The following is a 13,655-nucleotide window of genomic DNA, read 5'->3' on the forward strand; positions in this document are numbered from 1 at the left end:
TAAATATCATGGTAGGGCTGCCCATAATTACGACCAGATCTAATGGATCATAATATGGGCTTGAACTACATGGTAGTCCGTGTAGGATGTTCTCCCAAGTACCTAAGCGCTGCGCAATCTAGATCTCGGCATGGAAAGTTCTAACAATCAACATAAGCTCGGACTTGGCTTGCCTACGTCACTAATCCGTAGTGCTAGCACTAAATCCAAGGTAAAGTTTAACCGGATAGAAAATCAAGTCATACGGTGATTACATTCGACAAGTTGCAGCATAATTCGAAGCCAGCATAGAAACATACAATTATCGACCCGCAAACTCTCGAAACGCATCTTCCCGGGTAGTCATCATACACCGAACCAATCCATCCTACTTAGATGCCGCTGCTACCAATTCTTTTCCCTCTGCACCTACCCCGCAATTCTCACAGGTCCATCATCCGAGTAATCCCGACCGATCGCCAATCACGTATGAAAGGCCCCAGCTCCCTAAGCTGCCAAAAGAGGCTCTGACTTCACCTGCTCAGCAGGCTGTTCGATCGTCTCCACCACGGGCTCGTGGGCGGCCATGGGTTCCTCCTTAGGTGCTTCCGGGAAGTCAGTCGTCTTGATTTCGGGCTCGGCCTCAGGCTCCTTCTTGATAACGGGAGCGGGTGCCCTAGCCATCTCGGGAGTGGCAGAGCGACGCATGTATCCCTGGGCCTTGGCGCTGTAGTCACCAACATACTGCCTCACAACACCCGTGGCATGGGCAGTGCGCTCTTCAGCAAGATCCTTTAGCTGGTGAGCCTGGCTGTTGACAACTTCCTGCGCGTGCTCAATGTGGGCATCGATGACTTCGCGGTTGTTGATGTAGATCAAGGGTCCCATGTACGCGATGGTGACCGCAATCAAAGACAGTCCCCAGAATGGAAGGAACTTGATCAACCAGTAGGCGGTGAAAGCGGCAAAGAAGGACTGCACATCAATTTAGTATTGGCCCGAGTCGCCAGTAACTGGTGGTTTCTTGGACGTACTGCAATGGTGTGGACAATGTTCTCGGCGAACAGAACACGCTGGAACTCAATGAGGACAAAGTCGATGAGCTGCTCAAGGTCCTCCAAAACAGCCTCGATGGTTTCCTTCGGCACAGTGTAGTATTTGCGAGGCCGGAATGAGCTCACGACGCTCTGTGACAGAGCAAGTCTGCCACCGACCTCGACAATAGCGGTGACTAGTACAACCGGCGATCAGCATACGTTGTAAATCCTGTGCGGGACCCGCGTTTAGACCTACACCCCAGAACCACATAGATGAATTTGAAGAACCAGCGGAGGAGAGGAAGGTAACGGGCGGCAAAGATGAATGTGACGACACTCGCGAAGGAGATGGCCGTAGCTCGGGGTTGCTCCCACTATGACAATCAGTTAAATCGGGTCCCCTCCTGGCGCCATCCAGGATCACATACGCTCAAAAGGCTGTACAGCAGCGAGTGGTAGTCTGGACCGGGTCAGCAGAGAGCGCCTGCAAGCTGATTCGTGTCATAACGTACAGGTCAAGGGTTGGCCGGTCGCAGTGGTAGATGAAGGGCTAGTGTTCCTCAATTCGCGGAATTCTTGACCAGTGCGGGACGCCTCGGACTTGATGTTATCGGCAATGGGGCCTAAATCGATTGGGTGTCAGATCAATTGGTCATGAAGACACCAATTTCGAGCGGTAAACGCGAAGCAGGTGTGCTTGGAGCCAGCTAGTTACCCTTTGCGAGAGCGCCTAAGCGAGGGAGTAACGGTCAGTTCGTGTAACCTAGACTGGGAGTATGTGCGTGGGAGATTCAGAACTGCGATCAGAGACTAAATCAGCTTCAATGCACTCTCACTGAACAGCAAAACACGAGAACCGGTAACTGCTCGTACCTTACTGTGGCCATTTGTGTCGGGATAGCTCACGTCAGCCATGGCGGAGAGTCGTGTGTGTGTGCGTTTCGGAAGGTCTGGAGGATTTTCGGGAGGGAAAAGATAAGGAGGAAAGGGCCGGGAGTAGAGAGCGGGTTTTCAGGGGAAGCTCAAGGCGGGTTGAAATTAAATAATACAAGGGAAGACGAAGGGAACGACCGAGGCAAGAAGAAAGAGAAGTGAAGATTGAAAAAGTTGGCGACGGAGGGGCGAGAATGGAGGAGGAGAAGAAGACCGGGAGGATAAGGAGAGAGAAAGAGGAGAGGAGCGGGTGATGCAATGATCGTGTGCTGAGTTGCTGCTTGCTTTGCTTTGCTTTGCTTTGCTTGGTTTTTGGCCTTTTTCTCGCGCCTTCCAAGCGGAAAGGGCCCGCATGTGACGATGGGACCCGGTGTTTCGGACTATCTTTTAGTCTGGCCAGCCGTTTAACTTACTGTTTGTCTAATAGCGTCTACAGGTTATCTATCTAGCTAATGAGCTCCTGGATATTAATGATCGTTCATTATCCCTCTTTCAAGACGGTGTGGGCGTAATGCAAGGGGTCCGGATACACGAGTCTACCTGAAGTGAGTAGGTGTTGGCTCCATGGTTGACTGACCCTACTTGCGATCTGGTCTACTACTCGAACCATTCCATCATCCATCCAGCTATGGCCATTTGGCTCTCCTACCTTATCCGGATTTGGATGCGTTTCCCCGTAAAGGAAACCTGCAAAGACACAATTCATTCGATGCTTTGAGTAACGCCCCGGACTTTCCTATCGGATCTTTCGAGCGAGCTTCTGGCTATTTGTTATTCTGCCAATCGAGTTGAAGAATGATTTTACCAATCCTCTGTACGAACTACTTACCCTTTGCACTCAGAGATGATGTCATGACCAGGTCACAAGAATCGTCAACGTTGGATAATGGTTCCAGAGACCGATGGAAAGAACGCCATCTCTCCTCCCAATCGCGGCACATTGACTGGTTCCTCTGTCACCTCTTGATTGTGAAACCGCCCGGTCCGGTATGGTACATACTGGAGGCTGGTTGATAGTCTAGATCTGTGCACAGGGACAGCTGGCGGTGCAGTGATCCTCATGTGAGTCCCATGAACACAGCAAGGGACCATCGCTGTTACATGAAGAAACACTCCGCCCACGTCAGTTCCTGGTCTAAGGAGAACTCTCGAATGAGCGATGCCAACATGGTTCAATAGGGCGGGACTAGCGATGCTTATCCAAAGGGGAGCGAATATAGAGAGATACGCCGTAGAAACAAGCCAGAAAAGTAAAAAAAGGCCAAATAAACGCCTCAGGGGTCTTTTGCAGCGACGCTGCATTGTAACTCCCCATGAGCGATGAATGTCCCTATCCTGCCTAGGACAAAATCTTGATGCCTTCGATATCAGGCACCATGTATGATGCACCGTCACGTGCCATGGCGGGACTCACGCGCTTGCCGATGTTTTGATGCTCGACTCCCGACGACAGGCGATCTCAGCTCACCAGTCGACCTGCCAACTCTTATCGCCTTCCCACCACTATTCGATGTTCCCCTTGTTGTCTCTCGCTATATTCTAGGTCGGGCTTTTTTGCCCTTCGCTCATTTACGCCCCCTTTATAGTACCCATACAACCCGCTGTGCGATCGCTTTGTTTACATCGCCATGGCCGCGGCAGGCGCGAGGGCGCAGAAGCCCGTGGGCTCTGCAGCGTGGATCTCAACCGAAAAGGAGAATTTTATGCAGCTGGTGGATCAAGAACTGGAGGAAATTGAATACCCAGTGCGCCATGAGATGGATTGGCTGAATGAACATATGGCCGAGGTCTTCTCCAACAACCAATCGTGGGTTGCGCCAGTCTAGAGGCTTGACGCATAGTTGCTGACGCTCACTGTTGCATAGCAATTTCGCAGATGTCTTCAAAACCCCCGGAAAACTACGAGGTAAAACACCTCGCACAGTGCGGAAGCGGGATGCGAACGAACCCCGAGTGGTGTGTTGAACCAGCTACCTTTCATCGCATCTATCATCTGCTAACGGACTGCTTCCAGCCCCTGAGCGAGATTTTCTCATCCGCACACAATAACAGCAAGACAGAGAACAAATTTAGTGCTAGCCCGGCAGTTCAGCGCTCACCAACCAAGACCGTCACTGCGACTGCAGGCCCAGCCACTGCGACGGAAGCCAAGAAGACCACGGAGAACACATCACAACCCGAGTACCCGGATCTGACCCAGAACCTCAACTCCTTCCCGCAATACAACACAGACTCGGGCTATCATGGCATGCCGGAAGAAGAGAAAGACGACGAAGAGGAAGAAGAAGACGATGTGGTCCTTACACAAGTGCAGCCCGAGTCGCAGTCCTCCACTCAACCTATGGATCAAGAGCCTAGTGCTGCCGAAGAGGTATCCCATCAACCGCAAGAAGAACGCCGCACTACAGGGGCCTCTTTCCACTCCGCTCGCGAGGATGTGCACCAACGCGAAGAAACCGTCGAGCCCGAGGTCACTGAAACGTCGCCCAAGCGGAATGTCAGCACCAGTCCCCAGAAGCAACAGTCACCGATGAAGAATACAGAGAAGGTTGACGAAGCAAAACCGCAACCTGAGGAGGAACCTGAAGACAAACCCATGTCAGACGTGGATTCTGAACAAGAGCCGGAACCGGAGCCGGAGCCGGAGCGTGAAGACACCGTTGAGTTGGAACCTGAGGCCAAACCAGAAACCCAGGCCCATCAGGAACATGAGTCTGAACAAGAGCCCGAAGCCTCACCCAGACGCGAATCCCTGCCCACCAAGAATTCCGCACCAAAGCCAGTATCTAGTCCGTCCAAGGATACGAAATCGAGTCCGCAAACAAAAGCAACTTCGCAGCCCCTCGAGCGTTATCAGGAAGATAACGATGACGGAAATGACGACATGGCCCTTGACAGTCTCGATGAAATCGGCTCACCTTCGGAGGGATCTCCAGTCCGCCCGCCGATTCGCAAAAGCAGTCTCACTTTTGCATCACTCCCAGCTCGCGAACCGCTGACGAAGAAGAGCCTGGGAGGCTCGAGAATTTCCCGTACGAGCCATCTCGACATTACCAAGCTTAGTAACGCCGGAGGTTACCTGGGCAGACAGACTGGTGGGCATAGGACGACCCAGCATGCTGCGGAGGACAGCAATATCCATGGCGACAAGATGGACATTGACGACAAGAAGGATGCCACTGAGGAAGATAGAGATGCCGAGACTAGAGCCAGCAAGCTCCACAACAAGTCATCCACTCAGCTCCTGCATGAGAAGATCAGCATGCTCGGCAAACTTCAGCCTTCTCGACCTACCAAATCCATTCCTTCCGTCGCTGGCTTGTCGACCGCGCAAGTGACATACCCTGAACTCCCTACTGCCAAACCTGAAGCTAAACAGGAGACATCCGGCTCGAAGTCGCGTGAGACCCCGGCTCCTGACTCCGCTGTGGATGACGACTGGATCAAACCACTGAACTCGCCCTACCGGCCAGACATACGTGCTAGCCAGAAAGCTGATAGCATGGGCAAACATTCCAGCGCTCGGATAGCCCGAGCTGCAGAGGAAGACCGTCCTTCCGTTGATAAGGAACGAGATGTCCATCCCTCAGAAGAGCCGAGGACTAGCTATAAGCACGCTTCAGATGCAGCTCGTGGAAAGTCGTCAACACCATCATGCTCATCGCCGCAGCGGCCTGGTCATCAGAAGAGCGCGTCTGCACATGTTGATAACCACATGTCCACAACCCCAGTTGGCTCCCCGGCCGAGCGCTATGATGGTCCGATCAGTGCATCCAAATCGCGGCTTCAGTCTATCGTACAATCCGCTAAGGGCCTCTTCATGAATACCGGGGGAGTTACAGCTGCGGCCAGAATCGAATCTGCTTCCCCAGAACCACCGAGATTAAGGCATACGGGACGATTGGACACAGATCGCAATAGGGAAAGCCAGCGGCCGCAGTCGACACAGCCCCCGAGTCCTCCACGCCAAGAAGGCCGTCGAACGCGTAGCTCCACCGAAAGAGAGGAGAAGCGCAGACAAAAAGAGCTCGAAGACCGCCAGAGGGAAGAAGAGCAAGCGGAGAGAGCCCGGCAACAGGAGAAACAGAGAGCCATGAAACTCAAGGCGCCAGAGAAGCCAACCGTTGACCATGAAGCTCGTGCGCAAACTACCGAATCAGCTACCGTGTTGCCTACGCATAAGACGTCGCATCTACAAAAATCATCCAAGGAACCAGAGCCCAGCGTCGAAGCCGGACCCAAACTTGCCGCCCCAAGTTCCGTCTCACAGCAGCAGTCATCAAAGCAAAATGAACGTCGCCCTCTCAAGCCGGCCCGCGAGGTTCAGAAGCCGAAGCCTCAGCCTGTTTCAATTCGCGTCGGCAGCGCCCTCTCCCGGCAAATGCCGCTAGCGTCGCAAGTGTCTTCCAACACCCGGGAGTCTAGCGTACCTGCACCAACTCCAGCGTCGGCTTCAAAACCGTCGACGTTGAAGAAGAAGGCCAGCAATACCTCATTACACACAGCCTCTTCGAACAGCAGTTTCAAGAGCTCTATATCCAGCCAGTCGCAGAGAAAGGCTCAGCTTGCAAGTGAGAGGAAGAGGGAGCAAGAGGAGCGCGAAGCCAGGCGCCGGGAGGAGCAAAGACGCGAATTGGAACGAAAGCGTGCAGCTCAGCAGCAAGAAGAAGCTCGTCGTCAGGAGATGCGCAGTCGGGCAGAGGCTGAGCGCCGGGAGCGACTTGCTGCCGAGGATCCAAAGAAGGCTGCCCACATGCAAGCCATTGAAAAGCGCCGCCTGGAGAATCAACGCAGACTAGAGCGACAGGGGAGCCAGCAGCCTGAGGCCACCCAACGCAGTGAGCTCGGTGCAGCTCGACCAGCCTCACGACTGGGCTCGATTCAGCCTTTCAATCGGTCAATTAATCAGCCCCAACCCAACCCCGCTAAACCGCCCAAGAGAGGACTTGATGACGAGGCCAACCACCGACCGACAGCACCGAAGTCTGCTACCATGCAGCCGTCGGGCGAAACCAAACGTAGGAGGACAGAGGATGAGCAAAGCCGCATGTCTTCTATGCGTCCGGCAATGGCCCCGCCGATCCGTCAATCCAATATTCGTAAGGTGAGTACTACGCAGGTGCTGAAATACTTTGGAGCTGCGCTGACCGTGTAACGAGGAAACTACAAAGCCGTCCATTTTTGGTCATACACAGTCTTCTGTTGCACATCAATCCGGCTCCTCGATCTTCAAGACAGGTCAGGCCCAGAGACCTGCCCATCCAATGGATATGGCCAAATATGCCAGTGGCAAGATCCCCTTTGCGGAACCCCCCAGTGTGCAGCCGGCTGCACACCGAACTCCCGCCGCCGCTAGTGCGTCCCAAAAGGCACCGGTCAAGGAGTCACCAAAGTATCCGAATGGTGAAAACATTAACCTTCCCGAGATTGCGACCGACAGTGAGGACGAGGACTCGGATGCGGAGATGCTTCCCGTGCCCAAGTGGGCCCAGCCCAAGGAACTGGAGTCACTCCTGCGTCAGCAGGAAGGCATGGAGGTGGATTCTATTTTCGGCCCTATTGCGCCCTTCTCCCTGGAGGAGACATTCAAGTCGGACAAGAAGATCAAGAAGTTCCGTGAACGTACGAGCAGTGCGAACTGGTCTGGCGCCGATGGGCTGACGCAGGATGAGATCCGACGTGACCTTGCTGAGCGGCAGCGTCTGCGCCTCAACGGTGGTTGGTCCTTTAATGGATAGAGGATGGATTGAAGTTTTCGTTATGTTCTCGGGTTAGGTGTTTGTCTAGACTTCCATTGGGGTGCCCTACATGACTTATTTGGGATGCTTTTATTGAAGACGTTTCTTGCGGGACAAATCTCTGGGTGGGTGGCATAACAGGACCGGCGTTGAGCAGGTTGCGTGTTTGAATTACATTCTAGCTATACTACTGAGCACCACTTAATGCATGTATGCATTTATTTTATTTTATTTTTATTTTATTTTTATTTTTATTTTTATTTTTTTTTTTGCTATTTCTCAATTTTAAAGTACGTCCTTTTACATCTGCGACCGGAAGATGTGGCCATGGTTCAGGAACAGCAGTGGCTAAAAGGCCCGAAACGCGCCTCTTCTGTCCTCCCCCAGCTTCGACAAAGGGCTCGAGTTCCAAGGACGGTCGTATCACCCGGTGACGACACGACCATGGCTTTCCACTTATCTCGCCCGCCTCTTTCCACTCGCTCTCTCTCTTCTCTTTCGGTAACCGCTCAAATACAGGAGTATTACAAAATGTACAACATCCCTGGATCTAGAACCGCAAACCCGTCGTCGGGTTGCATCCGAGGATGCCGCGGCCTTCTGAGCGGCCGGCGAGTATCGAGGAACAGGAGCTTATCTGGCCTGCAGTGGTCGTGAACGGGAATTCGCCGCCGGGATGGTGATCCCTCCCTGAAACTGACTGCTGGGATGTAGCAGCTTTCTCTAGTGTTGAGTAAGAATTCAATTTGCCGTTTTCTGGATACCTGAGAGACTACTAGGATACAGAGATGACTGAGTCTCCTACTACTAATTGCTAATACTAGTATGTCTCAAGCATTGAGAAAGAGGGGTAGTTGCAGGATCAAAATTGCGTTTCTTCTGTCCTCGCTTACTGTGCAGTTGTATGTATTTCCGTTACTTTGGCTTGTAAGAAAGAGCCTTGTCGGAGGAATCTGTATGGCCCCTGCGACTAATGACAAATAGGAGAAATACTTCTCATCGTGCGTTTGGTGGCATTGAGTTATTGCTTTTTTCTCTTTGGGGGCGGTGGGGAAAGGAAGGGATTCTTGACTCCGACATACTTCTTACCACATATTCAAGGAAATCCTGCGAGTTACTTACTATACCTGTTCTCTCTTAGGGGACGATTCAGAGTTGGATTGGAGGATAGTCAGGCAAAGTCCTAGTTAGTTGTTTGTAGAATGAGTACGTAGTTGATAGTGACTGCACATCATGATGGATTGGGAAGGCGCCACGGGACCCGCCCGGAAGTGCTGCAGTCAATCCCGCTCGGGGAAGGAGCGATAGACTATGGCACTATCTGGATACCTTACCTTAGTTTCTTCGTCCTTCTCTTTCCTCTGCATTCTCCCAATTCTTCTCACCTGTGCTCCCACTGTGAGTATATTTGCCTGTCTTCTGACTACACGTCTCAAAGGACCCGCTGCGTTCTCACAGCCTAAAAACAGCCTCGCAGCCAATCACTGGCCTGCATGGTGATCCAAAGGCTAAACATCACGTCCCACAAACACATGCAATGACTCCCCTCTTCGTCCCCCAAACAAGCCTAGAACACACCCTGTTCCTCCCAATTTCTAATTATGGAGAGGCCAAAAAGGCAAAGGTGGTACTTTACAAGACAGTCTGGTACGTATGGCAGCCTGAGTAATTTCCCATTGTCTTGAATTGAGTTTTCCTTCTTCCTTTCTTAGACCAGCCTCTCTGTCGCAGCCTAACCATCAATTGATCACCAGAGACGCTGTTGTTACTTCCTCATCCCCCCTGGCTACCGCTAAGTACCGTTCGGCCGGAATTCTTCTCCATTGTCTATCAAATGCCGGTACCAAGCCGCTGCGCTTCTCCCCGCTGGGGCTCGGCTACCCATCTGAAGGACTGATTGGACACACACACAAAAAAAGGGACTTTTTGGAAGCACAAACAAGTAGAAGGAACCAGAGGGCTGGTGCGCCACAGAATCGTGGGGCCCCGGCACAGAAACCCGCGTGGTAAGCTCAACCTTACTGGCACCAGCGGGATGGCCTGCTGTGTCGGGCCCTTACACCTCTCTCTGCCTTTTCTAATTGGCGTAATCGCCAGATCTGGCGGGTATTAATCTACAGAGTGAACTGAAGCGAATATCCTGTCAATGAGTGTTGCTATCATGCAGTGACGCCTGAGCTGAAGCTGTGCTAATGAGCTCCCCTATGCCAGAGGTGTCGTCTGTTAGAATGGTGCAAAGCAGTGTGACCATGTGCTTTCATGTCTAGGATTAGGAGAGCCGCTGAAAAGAACAGAGCCATACTGTCAACAATAATACCTAGTACATGCTCATCTGGCACTCATCGGTTGTTGTGGATGTGAGACAATCGAGGCCGGTTCCTTTCCTTTCCCTTTCCAAAACCGAAATTCCTAGCTTGGCCTCCTCAGTCCGTCAGCCACAAAATTACCACAAGACAAACCATCATCTTGCAAAGGCTCCCGGTACCCCTGAGGTCCGATGGAAACAATTAGCTGGCGGAAAAGCAGCTTCTGGTGATACAAGAGCGAGCTGCGGCTTCCCGTTGGTCTGAGACCTCTCAAATATCCGCCTCGCCGAGCCAGTCTCATGTAGCCCTGTTCGCTCGCTATTGGTTATACGAGAAAAATGCCTAGTCCCTCGGTTGCTCGAGCAGCTCATACGTACTTCGGATCTATGGCTCTATGCTCTTGGGCGGCATGAGCGCGCCGTCGAGCAGAGACAGATGGCGACAGGCCTGCAGAGCCAAGGCGTCATCGTCAGCAGGCTCCAGATGATACAGTACGAGAATGTCATGTAGATCCCCATTTTAAAGTTTTGTGGATCTTGGCCCCCTTTCTTGCCTATGCTACTGGAGTCGTCTTGCCATCTGTTTGCAACACGGGCTATCAAGGCCTGAGAGGTCTACGATACTGGTGGCAATACTCATCCACATGGCCGTATGAGTCCCTGAAACCTAATTCACCATCTGACCCGGTGGTATTGCGTCGTGATCCTGGCCTTGGGTAACTCCAGATGGGCGGTGGAACGAAGGAGGCCTCGATGAGCTAGAGACATATGTGAGCTCCTGTCATACCAGGATAATCGATGTCGATGATGACAATGAGATCACCCGGGCTTGCACTCTCCAAGAGGAATGTAAGTGATCGGCAGTGACAGTTGGAGAAATGAACCTCCTAGCAGACATCAACAAGTCCGGGTCTAGATTCAGAAAAAGTGGCTGATACCGTCTCGTGATGTTTTTTCAAGTATCGGTGAGGTTGTCTCGTGTGGGAACCCTCCATCCAAGACAGTTGTTCAAGCCAACCGTCTGTTCGAGAATCTATTGGGACTTGGTTCACCGCTGGCCTGAAGCCTCGAGGGCCGACCAATGGTTTGTTCCATGCAAACAGAACAAGCCTATTTTTCCACAAAATCAGCCATTGAGCTCATTCTCCGAAAACCATCAGGGGAACGCATGCATTGGCGATGGAGGAAAATGTAGACCCTGCAATGTTTCCCGCTTTTTCTCTATTTTCTTTTTTTCTTCCCCTGTCGTTTTGCCGGGCATGCTATTTTCTCTAGGTAAGCTTGTGATGGGCTAGGCAGAGACATCTCCCGACATTCGGGCTTGAACAACTACTGTGCACTGAATTGCCCCGTTACGGTTTGGTAACTCTCATCGAAACCTTCGCAGACCTTCTAGAACTCTGTTAAGTGGGCATAGCGGATGGTAAGTCTCAGCTCGAGAGAAGCAGAGATGTCGATGATGATGTGCATCTGCATGCCTATCTTTCTCCATCGTTATTTAAGATTTCGATGCCCACCCCTCTCAACCTCCATTGAGCCACACATTCTATCTGTCTCATTATTCAATTAACTTAGTTTGTTGGATCAATGGCCTCGATAAGGTCTCTGCTGAACCCCGATACCTCGTGCCCCAGTCTCAATCCGGCAAGCTCACAGCGTGAATTGTCTTTACAGTCACCCCACTCAGAAAGGAAGAAGGTCCCCAAAGATCAACCGTCCTTTAGGAGGGGCAAGGTCCAGGGCGAAGTTCGCTATCGCGTTCACGATGAGCGCGACGAAGAGCTTAAAACGATCCACCTGAAGCACAAGTTGTACCCCATGGGCAACATAGCAGACTTTCCGGACCGCATCCCCTATACTAGCAAAAAAAGGTCTTTCAAGGAGCGGACAGGGAGGGAAGGCTTTGAAGGTGATTGTCCATGATCCTACTTCAAGCCATACGTTGACCGGGAGAGTCTTTTATAGTTTTCCATTACACGTTCGAGATGCCCGACAACCCCAAGACGTGGGTAATATCGTGGGATTATAACGTTGGACTTGTTCTCACAAGATCCCTGTTCAAGTGCAACGGCCATCCAAAGGTGTGTCTTCCATAGCCTATGCATAACAGAGCAGACCTGATGGTTCCAGACCGCTCCCGCGAAGGTGTTGAAGATGAACCCGGGCCTCAGCGATATTAGTCACAGCATCACGGGCGGCGCACTCGTCGGACAAGGTAAGCTTTTATTTCTATTCAAAAATCTCCGCTAACCAGAGTCAAGGATACTGGATGCCATTTAGGGCTGCCAAAGCGCTAGCAACCACATTTTGTTGGAACATTCGCTTCGTCCTGACGCCCATGTTCGGCCTCGATTTTCCTGCGCAGTGCATTCCCCCAAATGACCCCCGCTTTAACAACATGATCATCGATCCGGAGATAATCCGGCAAGCCGCGGAGGATGTGGCTTACTACCGCAGCCTGGAGCCGCCGATTTCCCGACGTGGAAGTAATAACAGCTTCCAAGAACCCGACCGAGACCAACAGAACAAAACCCGGAAATCGTCGCCTTGCCAGCAGAAATGTCAGAGCGTCTCTCCGCACGATATATATTGCGTTTCGCCGACTAGCTGCTCTAATAGTACATATATGCTGGCCGATACCCCATACACTGCCGATGGAAGCACTTCACCACGCGCAGTTTTCGGACGTGGGATGCGAGAGGAATTCCGGTCAGAGACAAGCTCGCAGCTTACCTTCTATGGCTCCAGCTTATCGAGCAACCACCTCTCCGATGACGACCACAAGAGAGGTAGTCAAGTTGAACTGCAAGACGATCTGCGCTCAGCTGAGGTTCTATCGGCTACAGGAATGGTTGGTGCTTGCTCCTGGCAGCCAACGGATACTTGTGAGCCTGAGGCTCCTTTGGAGGGTTCTAGGGCAGCCATTGCCGCGCATGCGTTAATGGACTTGCGCAACAGCGGTATAAGATATGGTATGTTGTAAGCTGACAGGACGGTTTCTTGTTCTTGTTAACTCTACATTCTTGAAGGTGTCATCATGTGGTCTCTTACTGACAAAACTGCACTTGGGCTGTTGGCAGGGTGGACGGGCGATGATGGCGTTATGGTTGCTTGATTAACTGGATATGTAGTGGCGCTGACTCATGTATTACACTTGGCTTAGAATAGATTTGGTTTCGTTTCTATATCACAAGCACACGTTAGATCTCATACAGCCACGTAGGTGAGTATGGAAACAGAGGTATGGATGTAGTTGTTGAATTATACCGAAGAGAATTAACAGCTGGTTTCAGTCTATGGTAATAGTCTACTACTTCCCATACCTCACATACCTTTCTCCCCCAAATCCTTTACATCAAGTGATATACTCCCAAAGTAGTACAGAAAACCAACCCCTACTCGCAACTATTACCCAATCTGTCCTTCCCTCCAAACCAGCCAAGCATGTACTTCTCCACACCGTCACCCAGTCAAAAGCTGCGTGAGATTCCTACATGTAATATATACCAATTGTATTAGTGACTAGAGCCCGATTGAGGGGGTTAACACATAAGATGGATACATACTAGGCTACATACCCCCTCCCATCCACGAAGCTACCACCAAAACCAGAACTATGCACGAACTTAACTGAGCACTTGCTCCATCCTGTCTTAGCGAGAA

General features: G+C 51.6%; 4 protein-coding genes across 4 annotated transcripts; 2 read left to right on the forward strand and 2 right to left on the reverse strand.

Annotated features, from left to right (window-relative positions):
- Positions 1–41: 41 nt before the first annotated feature.
- BDQ94DRAFT_133773 (uncharacterized protein) lies at positions 42–2,228 on the reverse strand. The gene is made up of 7 exons (XM_026764357.1): positions 1,895–2,228; positions 1,732–1,746; positions 1,529–1,639; positions 1,445–1,476; positions 1,273–1,390; positions 1,014–1,210; positions 42–954 (listed from the first exon to the last, which is right to left on the reverse strand). The coding sequence occupies exons 1-7, from the start codon at positions 1,929–1,931 to the stop codon at positions 487–489; spliced, it is 978 nt and encodes a 325-aa protein (XP_026631389.1). The 5' UTR covers positions 1,932–2,228; the 3' UTR covers positions 42–486.
- Positions 2,229–2,351: 123 nt separating this feature from the next.
- On the reverse strand, positions 2,352–3,288 carry BDQ94DRAFT_133776 (uncharacterized protein). Its single transcript, XM_026764358.1, has one exon. The coding sequence runs from the start codon at positions 3,249–3,251 to the stop codon at positions 2,823–2,825; it is 429 nt and encodes a 142-aa protein (XP_026631390.1). The 5' UTR covers positions 3,252–3,288; the 3' UTR covers positions 2,352–2,822.
- A 289-nt stretch (positions 3,289–3,577) lies between these two features.
- BDQ94DRAFT_165515 (uncharacterized protein) lies at positions 3,578–7,687 on the forward strand (the record flags this gene model as incomplete). Its single annotated transcript, XM_026770325.1, has 4 exons — positions 3,578–3,756; positions 3,815–3,905; positions 3,964–7,053; positions 7,109–7,687. 4 exons carry the CDS (start codon positions 3,578–3,580, stop codon positions 7,685–7,687), a joined length of 3,939 nt encoding a protein of 1,312 aa, XP_026631391.1.
- Positions 7,688–11,579: 3,892 nt separating this feature from the next.
- BDQ94DRAFT_165516 (putative APSES transcription factor Xbp1) lies at positions 11,580–13,107 on the forward strand (the record flags this gene model as incomplete). The annotated part of the gene is made up of 5 exons (XM_026770326.1): positions 11,580–11,901; positions 11,958–12,073; positions 12,123–12,207; positions 12,254–12,964; positions 13,022–13,107. 5 exons carry the CDS (start codon positions 11,580–11,582, stop codon positions 13,105–13,107), a joined length of 1,320 nt encoding a protein of 439 aa, XP_026631392.1.
- Positions 13,108–13,655: the final 548 nt, after the last annotated feature.

The sequence above is a fragment of the Aspergillus welwitschiae genome (assembly GCF_003344945.1).
Source record: "Aspergillus welwitschiae strain CBS 139.54b unplaced genomic scaffold BDQ94scaffold_2, whole genome shotgun sequence".
Taxonomy (NCBI): domain Eukaryota; kingdom Fungi; phylum Ascomycota; class Eurotiomycetes; order Eurotiales; family Aspergillaceae; genus Aspergillus; species Aspergillus welwitschiae.